This window comes from Erinaceus europaeus, chromosome 16 (genome assembly GCF_950295315.1).
Source record: "Erinaceus europaeus chromosome 16, mEriEur2.1, whole genome shotgun sequence".
Lineage (NCBI taxonomy): Eukaryota > Metazoa > Chordata > Mammalia > Eulipotyphla > Erinaceidae > Erinaceus > Erinaceus europaeus.
In genome coordinates, this window is record NC_080177.1 from 32,282,119 (window position 1) to 32,301,369 (window position 19,251).

Here is a 19,251-nt window from a genome sequence, read left to right on the forward strand (position 1 = left end):
TATACTACTAGTCATACATACAAGTGACCAAATCTAGGATTTTAAAATCTCAGAAGTTCTTCCAGTGTTTAAATTATCAAACTCACCCATATAGTACTACAAACACTGGAAGTCAGTCAAGGAGAACAATTTTGTTTACCAGCTAATGTGAGAGCAGAAATTCAAATAAATCCATTTTATATAAATTTGCATTCGTAATCTTTAAAGATTATAGGCAGCATAATTTTCACTCAATGTATTAATAGGATTCCTGAATACAAACTTGGAACAGGGGGCAGGTGATGGCACACCTGGTTGAGTGCACGTTACAATGAGCAAGGATGCATGTTCGAGCCCCCCTGCAGGGGGAAAACTTTACAAGTAGTGCTGCAGGTGTCTCTCTCCCTTTCTTTCACCCCCTGCCCCCTCAATTTCTGACTGTCTCTACCAATAAATAAAGATTTTTTTTTAAGTTGGAACACAACATGGAAGGCAATTAATTGTGAGATAGAACAAACCAACTGCAAGATATGATTATGGTCTACTATAGGCAGTAATTCAAGTGATATGGCTTGAAATGTTGTGAAGGAGAATTTAACAGACAGGCACATTTATAAAAGTATGAATTTTTTACTGAAACTATCAACTATTCTGTACCATAAAAACAATCCAGAATTTCCATTACCAGTCGTAAAGGTTTTATTAGAAATAATCAGTATTTAAGTATTATACTTAATCTGAGTAATCATCATATGGCATAGATACATATACAGGCATGGATGTGCACATATAAAAACATATTTACCCTCATATTAAGACAAGCAAACTTTAAAACAAGTACTACAGATTTAATTGATTACAGAAATAGAAAGTGTGCTTTCTAAGTTATATATTACTGACCATATGTTTCATGTATTAAAAAATAAAGCAACACAAAAACTTTATGCACTCAACATCATATAAAGTAGTAATATACAATATAAACAAATTCATCATGAAATTATAGATACAAATTAGTCATTTGTATTATAAATATTAGTTTCAATTAAAAGGATTTCAATGGAATAGTTACTATTACCACTACTAACCTACAATTATAGCAGTTATTTTAAATACCAGCAGTTTTCTTCTTTAACACATAAAATATGAATTTTTCCCTTTGTCAGGAAGCTCAAAATTAAGAATTCTATACCAGGCTCTTTGTTCTGTGTTTTCTTTTCTTCTTTGGTGCCATGAACTCTAAAGATAACAAAATGAAGACTGTCAGGTCTAACAAAATCACAACTCTTCTGGATAATATATATTTAAACTATATAGATGTTTAACTAATTCCTATTTAAGAGTTAGAATGCTTTCACAGCAGATATCAAACAAGAAGCCAGATATGTGTTATATATTTGTTTCTTCAAAAAAAAAACTTTAGTTGAACACTTACTAATGTAGATCCTAGTTATTCTAAATCCTACCTTTGAATTTGGTTCATATGGGTATGCCCTGCTTATGATGGGAATCATTATGACAGGTCTGACAGCTTTCTAGACCTGTGCTAAGATAGAAAACATGAGTGAGAGTACTACTTCATTTCTATAAACCTGAAAATATAACCCAATATTCACAAGTACTTATACATTTTTCTTAACTATCCTAGCAGCTGTCATGACCAACACTCAAATTTAAGTGCTCATCTAGAAACAACTGTGAACATAAAAGCTACTGATCTTCAAGAAAGAAGAAAAGCATGAAAGTTACAGGACAAATGTGAAGAAAGGAAATATTCCCCACCAATGAAAAACAAAAGCAGAATTATAGGAAAGGGATGAGAAAAAGAAAAGAAAAAAGTTAAGAAAAGAGGACTTTTAGAATAAAGGAAGAGTCAGGATAGCAGACCAAGAGAACAAACTATTTGGGGTAAAGCAAGTCAGAGGCTCAAAGACACTCTAAAAATGATAATGTCAAGTGTGTTTGAATTGCCAATAAATTTATAAAACTGAGGAAAATAGAAAAAAATAAGTGACAGGTACATAGTAAAAAATATATAACAAATGAGTAAGAAAAAAATCATGAATTATCTGGGGCAAACAAGTATACAGATGGTATATTATATGGTCTTGACATCAATGCTATCTAAATGCTAAATTCTGATCTGGTTAAAATCAATTATATTGGGAGGGTGGGGGTAGAAGTTCTGCATATGTTTGGAATAGGTGGTGAAGGAGAACTAAATCCTCACCTTCCTTAATTGGCTGTCATTAGATAACCCATTGAACTGAAATATGAAATAACAATATAAACATGTTATTCAGAGACATGGAAATGCCAAAATAATTAGTAAACGGATAGAAGTGACTGTCTCTAGGAAGTATGAATTGTGAGTCAGAATCATAAGATTGTGGTTTCTTATAAACAGCATTATAAAGTTATCTGAATTGTTAAATTATGTACATATACAAGTAATTTAATAAAAACAAACAACAACAAAAGACCCCAACATTTTTGAAAAACAAGTTGATGGATTTTAGAATGAGTCGTGCAAGGGGCTCAGTGACTGCACTATGAATCCAATGCTCCTGGAGGCCATTTTTCCCATTTCGTTGTCCTTGCTGTTGTAGTTGGATAGGACACAGAGAAATCAAGAGTAGGGAGGGAGAGGGAGGGAGACGGAGGGAGAGGGAGAGGGAGAGGGAGAGGGAGAGGGAGAGGGAGAGGGAGAGGGAGAGGGAGAGGGAGAGGGAGAGGGAGAGGGAGAGGGAGAGGGAGAGGGAGAGGGAGATGGAGGGGGGAGGGGGGAGGGGGAGGGGGGGAGAGAGAGAGAGAAAGATAGATACCTGCAGACCTGTTTCACTGCCTTTGAAGTGACAACTTCCTGCAAGTGGGGAGCCCAGGCTTGGCTGGATCCTTATGCTGGTCCTTGTGTCAACCTGATACACTACCACCAGGCCCCCTAAGTGTATGCTTTTATTTAACTATTTATTCACAATAAGCCTCCAATCAAACTTGGAAAGTACAGTCTGAAATCTCAACACAAGATTGTAAAGGACACTTTTATGATGGTATGAGCAAACCACAGAAGCACTGAATTTCTGAAGAAACAAATATTCCCTTTTAATTGCCTATTCTTTGCTATTACTATGGCACTCTAGTTCTACTTTCCTTAACATATCAAGCTCTTTTCTTTCCAATAAACTGTAAGGCCCTTGGGAAATCAGACTGATCTGATTCATTTGACAAATATTACTTATATCTACTATTAATGGCCTTGTCACTGTGCTCAGATCTATACAACTATGGTCAAAATAATATGGTTCTTTTTTTTTTTTTTTTAACTCCAGGGTTATCCCTGGCACTACAAATTCACTGCTCCTGGAAGCCATTTTTTCCATTTTATTGGGAAGGACAAAGAGAAATAGAGAGGGGAGAGGGAGATTAGGAGAAAGCTGGACACTGCATACCTGCTTCACCTTTTGTTAAGCAATGCCCCTGCAGGTGGGGAGCTGGGGGCTTGAACCCAGATCTTTGTGCTTTATACTTTGTGCACTTAACCCAGTGTGCTACCTCCTGCCCCACCCCCAGTTCTTAAATTCTTATTGTGTGTATCTTTATAGCCCTGCACCTGGATAAGTGCTTGAAATACCATAGGTATTTAATACATGCTTGCTGAATGAGTATAAAATCCTAATAATAATAATAATAATAATAATAATAACCTGACAGGGCCAGGCCATGGTGCATCTGGTTAGGCACACTCACTGTAGTGTGCAAGGATCCAGGTTCAAGGCCCTGGTCCCCACCTGCAGGGGGGAAGCTTCATGAGTGGTAAAGTAGACCTGCAGGTGTCTATCTCACTCCCTATCTCCTTCTCTCCTCTGAATTTCTCTTTCTCTATCCAATAATAAATTAATTAAATGAACTTAAAAGAAAACCTGATTATGTCATGTTGTTTTTTAAAAAACATTTTATTTATTTACTTATTTGTTGTACAGTGACAGAGAAATTGACAGAAGGGGGAGACAGAGAGAAAGAAGACACCTACAGCAATGCTTCACCTCTTGTGACACTTTTCCCTTGAAGGTGGTGATTAGGTAATATTCTCTTTTTTTTTTTTTTTTGCATTTTCCCCCCTTTTGTTGCCCTTGTTGTTTTACTGTTGTTGTAGTTATTATTATTGATGTCGTTGTTGTTGGGTAGGAAAGAGAGAAATGGAGAGATGAGGGGAAGACAGAGGGGGAGAGAAAGATAGACACCTGCAGACGTGCTTCACCACCTATGAAGCGACTCCCCTGCAGGTGGGGAGCCAGGGGCTGGAACTGGGATTCTTACACCAGTCCTTACTCTGTGCCATATGCACTTAACCCGCTGCATTACCTACTGCCCAAACCCCAGTAATATTCTTAAAAAACATTATCATCATTAATGGATTGCTAGTTATCAAGCATAGTATGTTAAATACAACTTAATTTCTGTGATACTATAATTACTAAGAGAGAAAATAGCTACATATAATATTCCTTGATAAATATAAATTGTGAAAACAACACTAAAAGGTATGTTTATTTTAATTCACACTATGCAATTTAGTTATGATTATCTAGTTATAATTATTTTGTAGATGAGCATTTTAGTTACTAGAATTTGAAATGTGCATCTTTTCACAATAACATCTTTTTTAAATGCCATATCCAGAAATTCCTGTTTTATGAGGTTTGGACTTTGCTAGAAATATATTCCAGACATCAGCATGACTGGGAAAGGTCATTTACTAATGATATTTTCCTAACCTTTATTTTTCATCTCCATTGGCCTCTGCCTCTCCATATTCATTTACTTACTGTATTACCACTTTTACTGCCACCAGGTTATATCTGGAGCTCAATGGCTATATGACAAATTCCCCACTTCAGGAGGTCAATTCCATCCTACCCCACCCCTTTCTTTTTTGATACAAAGAAAAACAGAAAAGGGGAGGAAGGAGGGAGAGAGACACCTGCAGCACTGCTTGTGGGGCTTCCCCCCAAATTTGAGGAGCTAGGGCTTGAAGCTGGGTTCTTGCACATGATAATATGTGCCATTGTCTAGTCCCACATTACTATTATTCTAATGTGTCATGATTAGTATTAAAATTTTCCAGTGTGTCAAAGTTAAAAACATCACAAGAGCTCACACAGCCTACTGTCATGCTCTTCAAGGATTCAAAACAGTGTAAGTTTCCTTGAGAAATTTGACAAAATTTCATCTGTACCTGTTTCACTAAAACTTTCATTCTCTTCTTCCTCTTCTGTAATTACAGGCATACTGAGCCTTAAAGATTTTTCTTCTTTATGTATATTCTGCAAGTTACCTGAAAATAAATGGAAAATAATTTTACATGAAAGTATAGAATGCTATTTTTCTTATAAATATTTTTTAAATATTTTATTTATTTGATAGACAAATCACAAAGGAAGGGGAAAATAAGAGACACAGAGAGACAACTGTGGTCCTGCTTCACAGCTTGTGAAGCCTCCCCCATGCAGATAGGGACTGGGGGCTTGAACCAGGGTTCTTGGACATTATATTTTGTATGCTCACCCAAGTGTGCCACCACCCAGCCCTGATGTTATTCTTTAAAAAAAATTTTAAAAAAAGAAAACTTTTACACAAATAATGTCATAATTACAGTAGCATAAAAGATGCTTACAAATGTAAAAGCTAAAACTGTAATGGTAAGTAGAAATATTCATTTTAAATATATTTTAAATTTTGTTTTAATGTATGGTTTGGAGGGGGGAGGGAGACAGACAGAGACCAGAGCACCACTCAACCATTTATAATATTCTACTTGGTTTTGTCTTTGCTATTTGTATGCAGTGCCAGGAATTGAAGCTCAGGGCCTTAAACATGAAAGGCATGCACTTCACTGTGAGCTACCATTCTGGCCTTTAAAATTTATTTTTTTAAGTATTAATATATTTGAAAATAGTCTTTGACTCCTCCATTAAAGAAATCAGAAGAAAAGGAAAGAAATAAAATTAGCCAGACATGGCTATCTTATTCAATATCACACACAACATAGATTATATCAGCAGGCATCAGGGAATAATCATTTAGTTACTTCAGCTTCATTAAATAATCAAGCCAATTTAAAGTTAATACCCTTCTTTTTTTTTCCCCTCTTATTGCACTTTACTGAGTTAATGTTAATTTACAGCAATGTTGTCACAGAGATACAGTTCACACTTCCCCAAGATCCCTCATGCTCCACCAACAGATCACAAAAGACAAAGCTCTTTATATAGAATAGCCTTGTTTCTACAGACACTCTTTTCATCACATCTCTGGTGTTTTCTTCCTATAATTTGCTAGTGACTTTCTATATTCTAAAACATTAATGGCTCTTTACAAGCTTCTGTTACCTGGAGAAGTATCTTAGTCAAATGTATCAGGACTCATTTAGTACATAAATTCCATGCCCCAATAGCAACTCCTCTACATAGATTCTTTCTTCCTCATGCTGACATTTTCTCTATAATACTGTTACCACTTAATGTGCCATATATAGCCAACTTCTTCTCACTAAAATATAAGCTTTGCAAGGATAGATTATAGTTTATTATTGATAAATTCCCAACACATACAAAAGTATCTGACATATAACAGGGCCTCAATACATATTAACCATGGATTCCATGGTATTCTAACACTGTACTTCATAAAGGAGAAAATAAATTAAATGTATTTTTTTTCCTTCTGGACAGGTGTAAGCTAGGAATTAAATGGTGTACAGACTGTATGGAATGTACAAATTGCTGTAAGATGGAGTTGAGTAAACTGTAGCAAGAAGCTTCCATTTTAAATACAGTTCAAACTTAGTAAAGTAATTCTAATTTCTCATTAAGCCATTGGAAAAGAATTTTACCTTTACTTGCAAGAGCTATTATTAATTACGTTATTTTACATTATTTTAAGATAATTGATAACCTTTCAGGAACTATCATATTTTAATTTTTAAAACAGTACTTATTTAAATTTTTTTTCAAAAACATACTTCATATTTCCTCTTTTATTATATAAATATCAGTTTAACCTTTTACTTGTAAGAATATAAATGTTTTAAGAGGATCTTTGTTATTATTTAATAAATATTAAAATACATCTTTATTTATTTATTGTGGGTAGAAACAGAAGTTGAGAGGAGGGAAAGGGAAGTAAGAAGGGAAAGAGAGACATCTGCAGCACTACTTCAGCACTTGTGATGCTTCCCACCTGCAGGTGAGGACCAGGGGCTTGAACTTGAGTCCTTATGCACTGTGATCGATGTACCCACCAGGTGCATCACCACTTGGTTCCCACACACATATCATTAAAAGATTTATTTATAAACATGAGAGAGAAGTAAAGCATCACTTGGGCACTCTGGAAGATCAAATTCAAGTGTTCCTAAGAGTCCAACACTATCTACCCACTGTGCTCCTTCCCAGGGATCTTGGGGAAGTGTGAACTGTATCTCTGTGACAACATTGCTGTAAATTAACATTAATTCAGTAATGTGTAATAACAGGAAAAAAAAAAAAGAAACAACACTATTAACTTTAAATTGGCTTGATTATTTGATGAAGCTGAAGTAGCACAGTGGGTAGTGTTTTTTTTTTTTTAGATTCAAGACTGAATCTAAAAAAAAACAAAAAACTATTTTTAACAAAATTCTAATCAGTAAAATCTACCCCAAAACTACTAGTAGATTTTTTTTTTTTTACTCATAAAATTTCAATATATTTTTCCCCCCTGAGCATGCTCAGCTCTGCTTATGATGGTGTAGGGGATTGAACCTGGGACTTAAGAGTCTCAGGCATGAGAGTCTCTTTGCATAACCATTATGCTATCTACCCCCACCCATATTTCAATAGTTTTAAAGCCACATTTGTAATGTAATAAACTATTTAAAATGGCAAGAAAAAGATTTCCACATTAAAAATTAACAGTTGGAAAACAAACTTCCCTAGTGACATAATGATTAACTACAACTTAAGAGATATACTTAATAAAATTCTAAAAAATAACAAGGAGAACCAGTGAAATAGCTCACTTGGATTGTCAAAATTAGGCTGGGGAGACAGCCTAATGGTTATGCAAAAGACTTTCATGCCTGAGGGTCCAATATCTCAGGTTCAATCTCCAGTACCACCATAAGCCAGAGCTGAGCAGTGCTCTGGTCTTTTTCTCTGTCTCTCTCTCACTCATAAAAAAAAAAATGATTCTATCTGTATTTCTTTTTAAGATTTTATTTATTTATTAATGAGAAAGATAGGAGGAGAGAGAAAGAACCAGACATCACTCTGGCACATGTGCTGCTGGGGATCGAACTCAGGACCTCATGCTTGAAAGTCCAAAGCCTTATCACTGTGCCACCTCCCAGACCACATCTACCTGTGTTTTTATGAACAGAAGTGGAATCATGATGCTCTGAAGATTTTTTAAAAAATTATATTTATGTATTTATTGGACAGAGACAGCCAAAAATGGAGAGGGATGGGGGAAAAACAGAGGGAGAGAGACAGACACTTGCAGCAAAGTGTTTTCCAAATAATTCTGGGGGCCGGGTGGTAGTGCACCAAGTTAAGTACACAGAAAATGAAGCACAAGGATCTATGCGAGGATTTTGGTTTGAGCCCGACTCCCCACCTGCAGGAGAGGGGTCGCCTCACAAGTGATGAAGCAGGTCTGCAGGTGTCTTTCTCTCTCGCTCTCCCTCTCAATTTCTCTCTGTCCTACCCTCCCTAAATAAAAAAAAAAAATTTTTTTAAATGAAAAAAATGGCTACAGGAGCAGTGGATTCACAGTACAGGCACTGAGCCCCAGCAATAACCCTGAAGGCAAAATAATAATTTTAATTTTGAGGAAGTACATTTTATTTGTTTATTTTATTTTTAGATAGAGACTGAAACTTCCTTTAATGTGGTGGGGACTGGCTTTGAATCTGGGTGACACACAAGGCAACCAATTTATTTTCTTTTGTAGCTTGTTTTTATTGTCATATATAAAAAATTCACCATAAATAATGTTTTCTTAGGAGCCAGGTGGTGGCGCACCTGGTTGAGCGCATATATTACAATGCACAAGGATGCAAGGACAAGGGTTCAAGTCCATCCCCACCTGCAGGGGGAAAGCTTTGCAAGTAGCAAAGCAGGGCTGCAGGTGTCTCTCTGTCTCTCTCCCTCTCTATCACCCCCTTCCCTCTTAATTTCTGGCTGTCCTTATCAATAAATAAAAATTAAAATTAAAAAATGTTTTCTTGTACAAATTTATAATTTTAGCTTTCACAATTACATATATAGTTCATTTTGAATTAATTCTTAGATAGGATATGAGGCATGGGGTTGTTTTTGCACAGGGATACAGTGATAAAAATATATCAGCATCATTTACTGAAGACTATCTTCTCTCTGCTGAAATACTTATGTATCTATGTTGAAAATAAAGTTAAACAAGAATGTCTACATGTAATTCCAGATTGTTTTTTTCCAATGATTTGAGTGTATTATTATTTTATTTTATTTTATTTTATCTTATTTTATTACCAGAGTACTGCTTTGCTCTGGCCTATGGTAGTGCAGGGGATTGAACCTGGGAGCCTCAGGATTAAGAGTTTCTTTGCCTAACCATTATGCTATCTACCCCTGCCCAGTGTATTATCTTTTCACAGCACAGAAACTCTTGGTTTCTAAATATCTATAGTTACCTTTAATATTTATCTACTCTAGAATTTCTGTACTTTCATACTTTAGAATAAATTTGTTAATTTATATAAAACAAAACCCTACTAATGTTTTTTTTAATTGGAATTCAATTAGTCTTAATGTTTTTTTTTTTAATTATCTTCATTTACCTATTGGATAGTGACACCCAGGAATCAAGAGGAAAGGGGAGGCAGAGAGGAAAAGAAAGACACCTGCAGCACTGCTTTACCGCTCACAAAGCTTTCTCCCTGCAGGGACCAGGGGCTAGAACCTGGGTCCTTGTGCATTGTAACATGTGCACTCAACCAGGTATGTCACCAACTGGCCCCTTAATCTTTATAACAATTTGAGATTAGTGGACATTTTAATGACATTGGGGTCTTCCAATTCATGAATATATTTGTTTAAATGTTCCTTGATTTTCTTCATGCTTTTTTTAAATAGTTTTCAGCATATAAATCTCACAAAAGCTTTGTTACCTATACAAAAAAAAATAATAAACTTATTTTTAATATTAAGAATCTTTGGACAAGGGGAGGTTAAGTAGTAGATTACAGGCCTTGCATGCATGAAGCTCTGAGTTAAATTCATGGCATCATATAAAAACTAAAGGCAAAACATGTAAAACATCAAAAAGGCAGAACAATGTTTTGTCTCCTTACTAAAAATAAATTTCCCGAAGTCCTCCAAAAAGTATTTTTTAATATCTTTTTTTTTATATTACAGGATGAAATTGAGAAGGGAAGAAGAGAGAGAGAGAGAGATACCTGCAGCACTGCTTCACCATTTGTATATCTTCCCATCTGTAGATAGGGACCAGAAGCTTGAACCTGGGTCCTTGCACATTGTAATGTGTATGCTCAGCCAGGTGCACCACCACCCAACCCCCACAAGTATTTTAAGAGAGAAAATGGTAGGGACCAGGAGATAACAGTAGGAGATAACAGTAGTTGCCCAGTAGGGTGTGTTACCTTACCATATAAAGCCCTAGGCTTAAGATCAAGCAACACATGTGAACACCTTAACACCGGGGAAGCTCCATAGTGGAGCAGCGCTGTGGTGTCTCTTACTCTCCCTTAAAATATATGAATCAGAAATAAAAAGAGGAAAAGTCAGTCCAGTAGTGGTGCAATCCACACACATAAGACACCAGCATAGCAAAATAAATAAATAATTATATTGAGGAGAGGTCATAAAAATGAGATTCTTTCTCTTACTGAGTCTTAGTATAACTTTTAAATGTTACCTCTGGAAGACAGCTTCCTTCCTTTTGGTTTTGATGTCTCTTTATTTCTTCTTTTCCTAGTTTCTTTGGTTTGTCCTTGACCAGATGCAGAATCAGAGTCAGATGAGTCAAGTTTGACCTGACGGTGTCTCCTTGACTTCGATGCCTTAAGAGTTTGAAATCCAATTAACCGCATGAATGAATTAATTAACCGCACAAATGAATGACTGATAATTTGCAGAAAAATTATACACATATACAATCAAGATAAGGAAAGATTTACAGAAATGGTTGTCATAAAGCTCCATAATGCTGACCTGACTAATACTTGTCCTTTTACCTTTATACTACCATCATTTCCTGGCAGCTGGCAGCACTGTTCAAATTGGGTTAAAATGTAGTCATTTGCACATGAAGCTTAATTCAGTGCTATTTCAGTCAGAAATATTTTATTTGTGTGGTTGCTGGGAGAAATCACAGCTAAACTGTATGATTGTAAAAATGGAGGTGTAGGGAGTCGGGCTGTAAAGCAGCAGGTTAAGCGCAAGTGGCACAAAGCACAAGGACTGGCATAAGGATCCCGGTTCGAACCCCGGCTCCCCACCTGCAGGGGAGTCGCTTCACAAGCGGTGAAGCAGGTCTGCAGATGTCTATCTTTCCTCCTCTCTGTCTTCCCCTCCTCTCTCCATTTCTCTCTGTCCTATCCAACAACGACATCAACAATAACTACAACAATAAAACAACAAGGGCAACAAAAGGGAATAAATAAATTAAATAAATATTTAAAAAATAATAATAAAAAAAATGGAGGTGTAAAATCCCAACTAAAGATGACTAAGCTAGGGAGATGGCTCAGTGGGTAGAACACAAGAATTGCATGGGGCCCTGGATTTAACCCCTGGCAATGCTTGCATCAGAGCAGAACAATGTGGTGCTCTGGTCTCTGTATTTGTCTGTCACTCATAAAAATAAATAAACCCTTTTGAAAATCCTTTTTTTTTTTTTTTTTACTGCTTATTTACCTACTCTGTCTTCTACTATTAACTGTATGTTTTCCTATATACAACTATGTGTTTTGAGTGAAATTACTTTGTACCCAAATCTAGGTGTGGCCACGTGATTCAGATATGACCAAAAATGAGTTCTACATCCCCATGGACACTGGCATTTGTTCAGTATGTGACCTATATCACTCAATTTAAAAATTTTGAGGGAGTCGGGCGGTAGCGCAGCGGGTTAAGCAAACATGGCGCAAAGCGCAAGGACTGGTGGTATAAGGATCCGGGCTCGAGCCCCCGACTCCCCACCTTCAGGGGAGTCACTTCACAGGCAGTGAAGCAGGTCTGCAGGTGTCTCTCTCTCCCCCTCTCTGTCTTCCCCTCCTCTCTCCATTTCTCTCTGTCCTATCTAACAACGACATCAATAATAAAAACAATAATAACTACAACAACAATAAAAAAACAAGGGCAACAAAAGGGAAAAATAAAAAAATTTTTTTAAAAATTTTTGTTGTTCTATTAAGAAGAAAAAGCACCTCTTTTATTGAACTTAATGGCTCCCAATAGAAATGGAAAGCAATAGCTGATGTGGACATTACTTGAAGACAGTGAAAGTGATTTTAAGGTGAGACTCGAGGAACAATCCAAGGACTTTTCAGTTACATCATTCAGTGAATTTCCTTATTTGATTAAGCAATGTCCTTACTAACACAGGGGCTTTCAATTTAGTTATATATTCATACAGATAGTAATAATTGTTAAAGAGTTCCATGCATTTCCAGTGGAAGGAAAGGACACAAGACTCTGGTGTTGAGAAAGGTGTGGAATTATACCCCTGTTGTCTCATAGTTTTGTAAATTAATATTTAATTAACTAATAAAATTTCTAAGAGACTAGCTTTATATTATAGTTGCTGGCTTTTATTTTTATTTTTGATTTATACTTATTTATTTGGATAGAGACAGAGAAATTGAGAGGGAAGGGGAAAATGGAGATGGGCGTCAGAAGCACCTGCAGCCCTGCTTGACCATTTGTGAAGCTTCACCCCACAGGTGGGAACTGAGGGCTTGAACCTAAGTCCTTAAAAAAAAAAAAAAAAAAAAAAAAGCAGGGGCTGGGTGCTGGCGCACTTGGTTGAGCATACTTGTTACAATGCTCAAGGACCCAGGTTTGAGCCCCTTTCCCACCTGCAGGGGGAAAGCTTTTCAAGTGGTGAAGCAGGGCTGCTGGTGTCTCTGTGTCTCTCTCCCTCCATGACCCCCTTCCCACTTGATTTCTGGCTGTCTCTATCAAATAAAGATAATTTAAAAAATACTAAAAAAAAAAAAAAAAGTTACCATGCATGGGACAGAAATGTTTTAATAACTGTACTTAGCATTTGTACTTAGAGTGTGTGTATTACAACTCTACCTCCAGAAAAAAAAAAATCTAATGAATTATTCAGAAGAAAATAACATTTAGGGAGTCGGGAGGTAGTGCAGCGGGTTAAGTGCACATGGTGCAAAGCGCAGGGACCCACCTAAGGATACCGGTTCGAGGCCCCGTCTCCTCACCTGCAGGGGAGTTGCTTCACAAGTGGTGAAGAAGGTCTGCAGGTGTCTTTCTCTCTCCCTCTGTCTTCCCCTCCTCTCTCTATTTCTCTCTGTCCTATCCAACAGCAACAGCAATAACAACAACAGTAATAACTACAACAATAAAACAACAAGGGCAACAAAAGGGAATAAATAAATATTTAAAATTAAAAAAAAGAAAAATATTTAATAAAAAAAATTTTTTTAAATAATAATAATTTAAGGAATCTCCCTGGGCAGTGGAGATAACATAATGGTTATGCAAACAGACTCTCATGCCTGAGGCTCCAAAAGTTCCAGGTTCAATTTCCCGTACCACCATAAGCCATAACTGAGCAGTGCTCCGGTGTCTCTCTGGCTCTTTGCATCTCTCTCAAAAATAAAATAAATAAAATTAAAAAAAAAAAAAAACTTGGGAGTCGGGCAATAGCGCAGCGGGTTAAGCACACGTGGCACAAAGCGCAAGAACTAGAGTAAGGATCCCGGTTCGAGCCCCCAGCTCTCCACCTGCAGGGTAGTCGCTTCACAGGCAGCGAAGCAGGTCTGCAGGTGTCTATCTTTCTCTCCCCCTCTCTGTCTTCCCCTCATCTCTCCATTTCTCTCTGTCCTATCCAACAACGACGACATCAATAACAACAATAACTACAACAACAATAAAAAGACATCAAGTGCAACAAAAGGGAAAATAAATAAAAAATTTAAAAAAAAAAAAAAGAAGAAAAAAACATTTAGGTAGCCAAGGAGGTGGTTTAGTGGTATAGCACAGAACTTGCAGACACAAGATCCAAAGTTCAGTCTCCTGCATTGTATATGCCAAAGTGCTGTTCTGATATTTTCTTCCTTTCTTTCTTTCTTTCTCTCTTTCTAGCAAATAAACAATTTTTTAAAAAGTAATAAAAAGCATTTAGTCAATTTCCAAATTACAATATTATAGCAATAACTTACCTGAACAACAACCGAAAAGGCCTTTGATTTTATCTTGGCTAATGATTCTGCCCTTTCACATCTCTAGAAGCAAAATAATAAACAGGAAGAGAAGAAAAAGTTAAAACATAAACATTAAGTGAAATTATGAATACCTGAGGATTTATGACCAGAAATAAGATTTGAAAAGAAGGCAGGGAGATCCCACAATGACCTTGGTTCCACAGTCCCAGAGGGTTAAAGAATAGGAAAGCTATCAAGGGACAGGATGGGATATGGAATTCTGGTGGTGGGAATTGTGTGGAGTTGTGCCCCTCTTATCCTATGGTTTTGTCAGTGTTTCCTTTTTATAACTAAAATAAAATAAAATTACATTCTTCAAACACATATTGTGTACAGACACATACCCCACACTCTTTGTTTTATAACTGTACTTTTTCTTAAAGCAGCTTATCATAGCAGGTTATAACTGCTTTGATACAAAAGAAAACTGGAAAACAATGTTCCAAATAATACCTTTTATGACTTGCCTTACCCATACATATCCCAAATAAAGATTTTTTAAAGAATTTTTCTAACTTTATTTATTGGATAGGGATAGTCAGAAATTGAGAGGGAAAGGGGAAGTAGAGGGAGACAGAGAGACACCTGCAACACTGCCTCACCACTCACAAAGCTTTCCCCTTGCAGGTGGGGACCAGGGGTTCGAACCCAGGTCCTTGCATACTGTAACATGCATACTCAACTAGGTGCACCACCACCTGGCCACTCGCAAATAAAGTTTTCTTTTTATTTTTTTTAATTTTTTAAAAATTTTTTTTAAATATTTATTTTATTTATTTATTCCCTTTTGTTGCCCTTGTTGTTTTTATTGTTGTAGTTATTATTGTTGTTGTCATTGTTGGATAGGAAAGAGAGAAATGGAGAGAGGAGGGGAAGACAGAGAGGAGGAGAGAAAGATAGACACCTGCAGACCTGCTTCACCGCCTGTGAAGCGACTCCCCTGCAGGTGGGGAGCCGGGGTTCGAACCGGGATCCTTATGCCGGTCCTTGTGCTTTGCGCCACCTGCGCTTAACCCGCTGCGCTACAGCCCGACTCCCAAAGTTTTCTTTTAAATCAAATACAATAAATAGATTCACCTGCTTATTTTAAGTAAGTAAAAAAAGAAACTAACTGGACCATTCCTATTTTGTCTATTTTTTTAATAGAAATGTATATTAATACCATTCCCACCATCAAAGATCTGTGTCCCTACCCCTTACCCCGCCACAGTGAAGCTGAAAATCTATCCTCACCCTCTACCTAGAGACGTTTGCTTTGGTGCAATACTCCAAACTCTTTTTTTTTTTTGTCTATTTTATACAGAAAGGCTACACAATGTTACACTTCATACACATAACAACTAGAGTGATTATGATTTAGTGTTCTACACTATTACTGACCTGTTAAAAATTAGAAATTTCTGTAGCAGTGTTCACTATAACAACCCCAGAGACAAAAAAAAAAAAAAAATTTACTGCAGGGGAAAAAAAAATTAAAGAGTTACTTCAAAGCAGTGTAACATTACAGATATTTTTTTTTAAAAAGAGGGGCTAAGTGGGGGGGGGCGGTGCACCTGGTTAAGCAAACACATTACAGTGTGCAAGGATCAAGGTTCAAGCCCCTGGTCCCCACCTATAGGGGGAAAGTTTCATGAGTGGTGAAGCAGGGCTGCAGGTGTCTCTGTCTCCTCCCCTCTCTATCTCCCCCTTTAATCTCAATTTCTCTCTGTCTCTATCTAAAAAAAAGAAGTAACAAGCAAGGCTACAATGATTAATTCCTGTACATTCTTTACATATGTAAATCCAAAATCCATTTGTCACTTCTTGACCAAAATGGACCAGAATAAAAAGTTCCCTTCAATTATTTCCATAATTAACTAAGCTCGGTTAGTGTGTCAGCCACTCTGAGATAACAGTCAACCACCAGAGCCCTCTCAGCAATTCTACAAGCCAATCAGTACATGTTCAGATAATACAACTCCACCTTCTTATAGCAGGTAACTGTCCCCACATTTACTGACTACTTTCATTCACAATTTAAAATAAAGTAAAAGCCTGGGTGATCAGGCCATTCTCTCTCTATTCATCTACCTATGTCCACAGATGGCTCCTTGTCTTACCCGGTAGATGGACAACACTAGAGGAAAAAGAAGTAAATAAAAGCTTGAATGCCACAAGGACTAGTCAGAACTGAGAAAAGACAGATTACAAAAGCCTTTTTTCTGGAATGAAGAGACAGCATAATAGTTACACAAAAGATTTTCATGCCTGAGATTCTGAGATCCCAGGTTCAATCCCCAGCACCACCATAAGCCAGAGCTGAACAGTGCTCTGGCCTGCCTCTCTTTCTCTCTCTCCTTCTGTGTGTGTCCCAATCTTCCTCTATTTTTCTCTTTTGTATTAAAAATGAATACATATATATTTTAAAAGTTTTTTCTTTTTCTGTTCCTGTTAGGACTAAGAGTATTTTCTACTATCATCTTCCTTTTCCCTCCTAAAAACTACTAACAATCTCATTCCCAATATACATGTAATGCTTAAAAAAAAAAGACTTGATTTAATGAAAGACAAATGGAGAGAGAAACATACAGAGAAAGACCAAAGCACTGCTCAGCTCTAGCTAATGTGGTAGAATCTGGGGCTTGGAGTCTCAGGTATGAAAGTCTTTTGTGTAACCATTATGCTTTCTCATCAGCTCTACAATGTTGTCTTCTTACAGAGGATGCCTGTAAAGAATAGACTAGCTCTTCAAAGAACTTATGCTCTAGAATTTTTTGAAATATTCATTTACCCATTTAATTTTATTGTTAAACAGAGCACTGCTGAGTTCTGGCTTATTGTGATGTCAGGGATTGAGTGTTGGGACATCTAGTGCCTCAGACATGAAAGTTTGTTGCATAAAACATTGTGCTATTTTCCACAGCAAGAGATATCTATCACAAAATTGTCCAAGAATCATAATGCTAAAAATATAGACTTGTAGCCACACATAAAATGAAAAGAAACTAACCTAATTACTTCCTAATAGGAAATTACAATTTCCTCACCTCTGTTTCTTGTGATTTTCCTTCTTTTTTCTCTTCTCCATCTTTATCTTTTGAGTTAAAGGATGGGTTCTGAAAGTTAAAGAAAAAAGAAAAAAGAAAAAGAAAAAATTACATATATACATATATAATTTAATCTAAGTAAAAATTAATTATCACTCAGTTTCAGAAAAATAAAAATTATTTACATTTTTAATCACATAAAAACTAATCATTTTAAATTATGGGAACATGGTTCACCACCTGACACTAGATCACAGTTTCAAAATAGTTCTAAAATTTATCAATAAAATTCCTAGTGCTATAAACCATTAATCCCCCAATAAAGAAGTTAAAAATAAGAAATTCCTAGTGTTCCTAACTAGTTAAATATAGCACATACTTTATGTGGTACTAAGAAAATTAATTTATTCTCATTTCCTTCATAATTTTTTTTTTTTTTTTTACCCAGAGAACTGATCAGCTCTGGCTTATGGAGATGTGAGGGATCGAACCTGGGACCTTGAAGCCTCAGACATAAGAGTCTCTTTGCATAGATCAAGCCATCTACCCCCACCTCCTTCAGATTTTTATAATTAAAATTTTATAATTATATTTTAAATCATAACTAAAATGTTAATAATTAAGAGTACTATAAAACATTTTTACATTAAATGTCTAGATTATTTGTATAGCACTTGTTGTGGCACTTAAGGTATTCTAGCATTATTAAATGTGTTCTCTCCTTAAAATAAACATAGGCTGAGGAAGAAGATTATTTTCTTCTTCCCAAGACCATCATTTTAACACTTTCCTTGTTTATGTTTTCTAAAACTAAGCTTAAGTCACCTCTCTTTATATAATGGAAAGCAAAATTTGGCAACAAATCTGTAAAGTAACATATAATAACAACTACCTGGCATCTGTGGAAAGTTGAACATGTAGGGGGCCAGGTGGTGGCACACCTAGTTAAGCACATACATTATAGTGCACCAGGACCTGGGTTCAAGCCCCTGGTCCTCACCTGCAGGGGGAAAGCTTCACGAGTGGTGAAGGAGGGCTACAGGTATCTCTGTCTCTATCCCTCTCCTCCTCCCCCTGAATTTCTGTCTCTATCCAATAATAAATAAATAAGATTTTTTTTAAAAAGTCGAACATGTGGGGCTGGGTAGTGGTGCACTTGGTTGAACACACATGTTACAATGTGCAAGGACCCAGATTCGAGCCCCGAGTCCTTACCTGCAGGGGGAAAGCTTCACAAGAGGTGAAGCAGTGCTGCAGGTGTCTCTCTGTCTCTATCCCTCCCTTCCCTCTCGATTTCTGACTCTCTCTATCCAATGAATAAATAAATAAATAAAATAAAAAAGAATTATATAAAAAGTAAAAAATTGACTATTTTTCACTTTATTCTCTAGAAGTATTTACTAAAATAAGATGGAGAAATGGTTATGTAAATTTAGTAAAACTGATCTTATGGTTTCCAGAATAAAAAAGTTTCTCCAGACAAATGGCTAATATGGAATAATAGGCCATTATTTACAACAGAAAACTAAATTGAGTACTTGCATCGATAAGATTTAGATAAGCCACGACAGGTAGTATATAGTAGCTATAAGTACAGTCAATTCTTATTGTAAAATACCATTTCATAGCTCATAAGCAGCAGTGCCAGAATTACAAAAGCCCTCTAGATCTTAGCTTCATAGAAATGTAGCCACTAAACTATACTGCACCTCAACATAACCATCTACCTCTAGCCAGTCACGTATACAGCAAATG

General features: G+C 36.4%; 1 protein-coding gene across 2 annotated transcripts in view; it reads right to left on the reverse strand.

Annotated features, from left to right (window-relative positions):
* Positions 1-660: 660 nt before the first annotated feature.
* SNAPC1 (small nuclear RNA activating complex polypeptide 1) overlaps positions 661-19,251 on the reverse strand; it is a 29,800-nt gene continuing 11,209 nt past the window's right edge. For both annotated transcript variants that reach the window (XM_060174869.1, XM_007519285.3), the window contains 5 exons: positions 17,497-17,565; positions 14,429-14,491; positions 10,936-11,080; positions 5,216-5,314; positions 661-1,218 (listed from right to left, as the gene is read on the reverse strand). In XM_060174869.1, the coding sequence (XP_060030852.1) occupies positions 1,166-1,218; positions 5,216-5,314; positions 10,936-11,080; positions 14,429-14,491; positions 17,497-17,565 (429 nt within the window). In that variant the 3' untranslated portion in view covers positions 661-1,165. The remainder of the gene's footprint in view (positions 1,219-5,215; positions 5,315-10,935; positions 11,081-14,428; positions 14,492-17,496; positions 17,566-19,251) is intronic.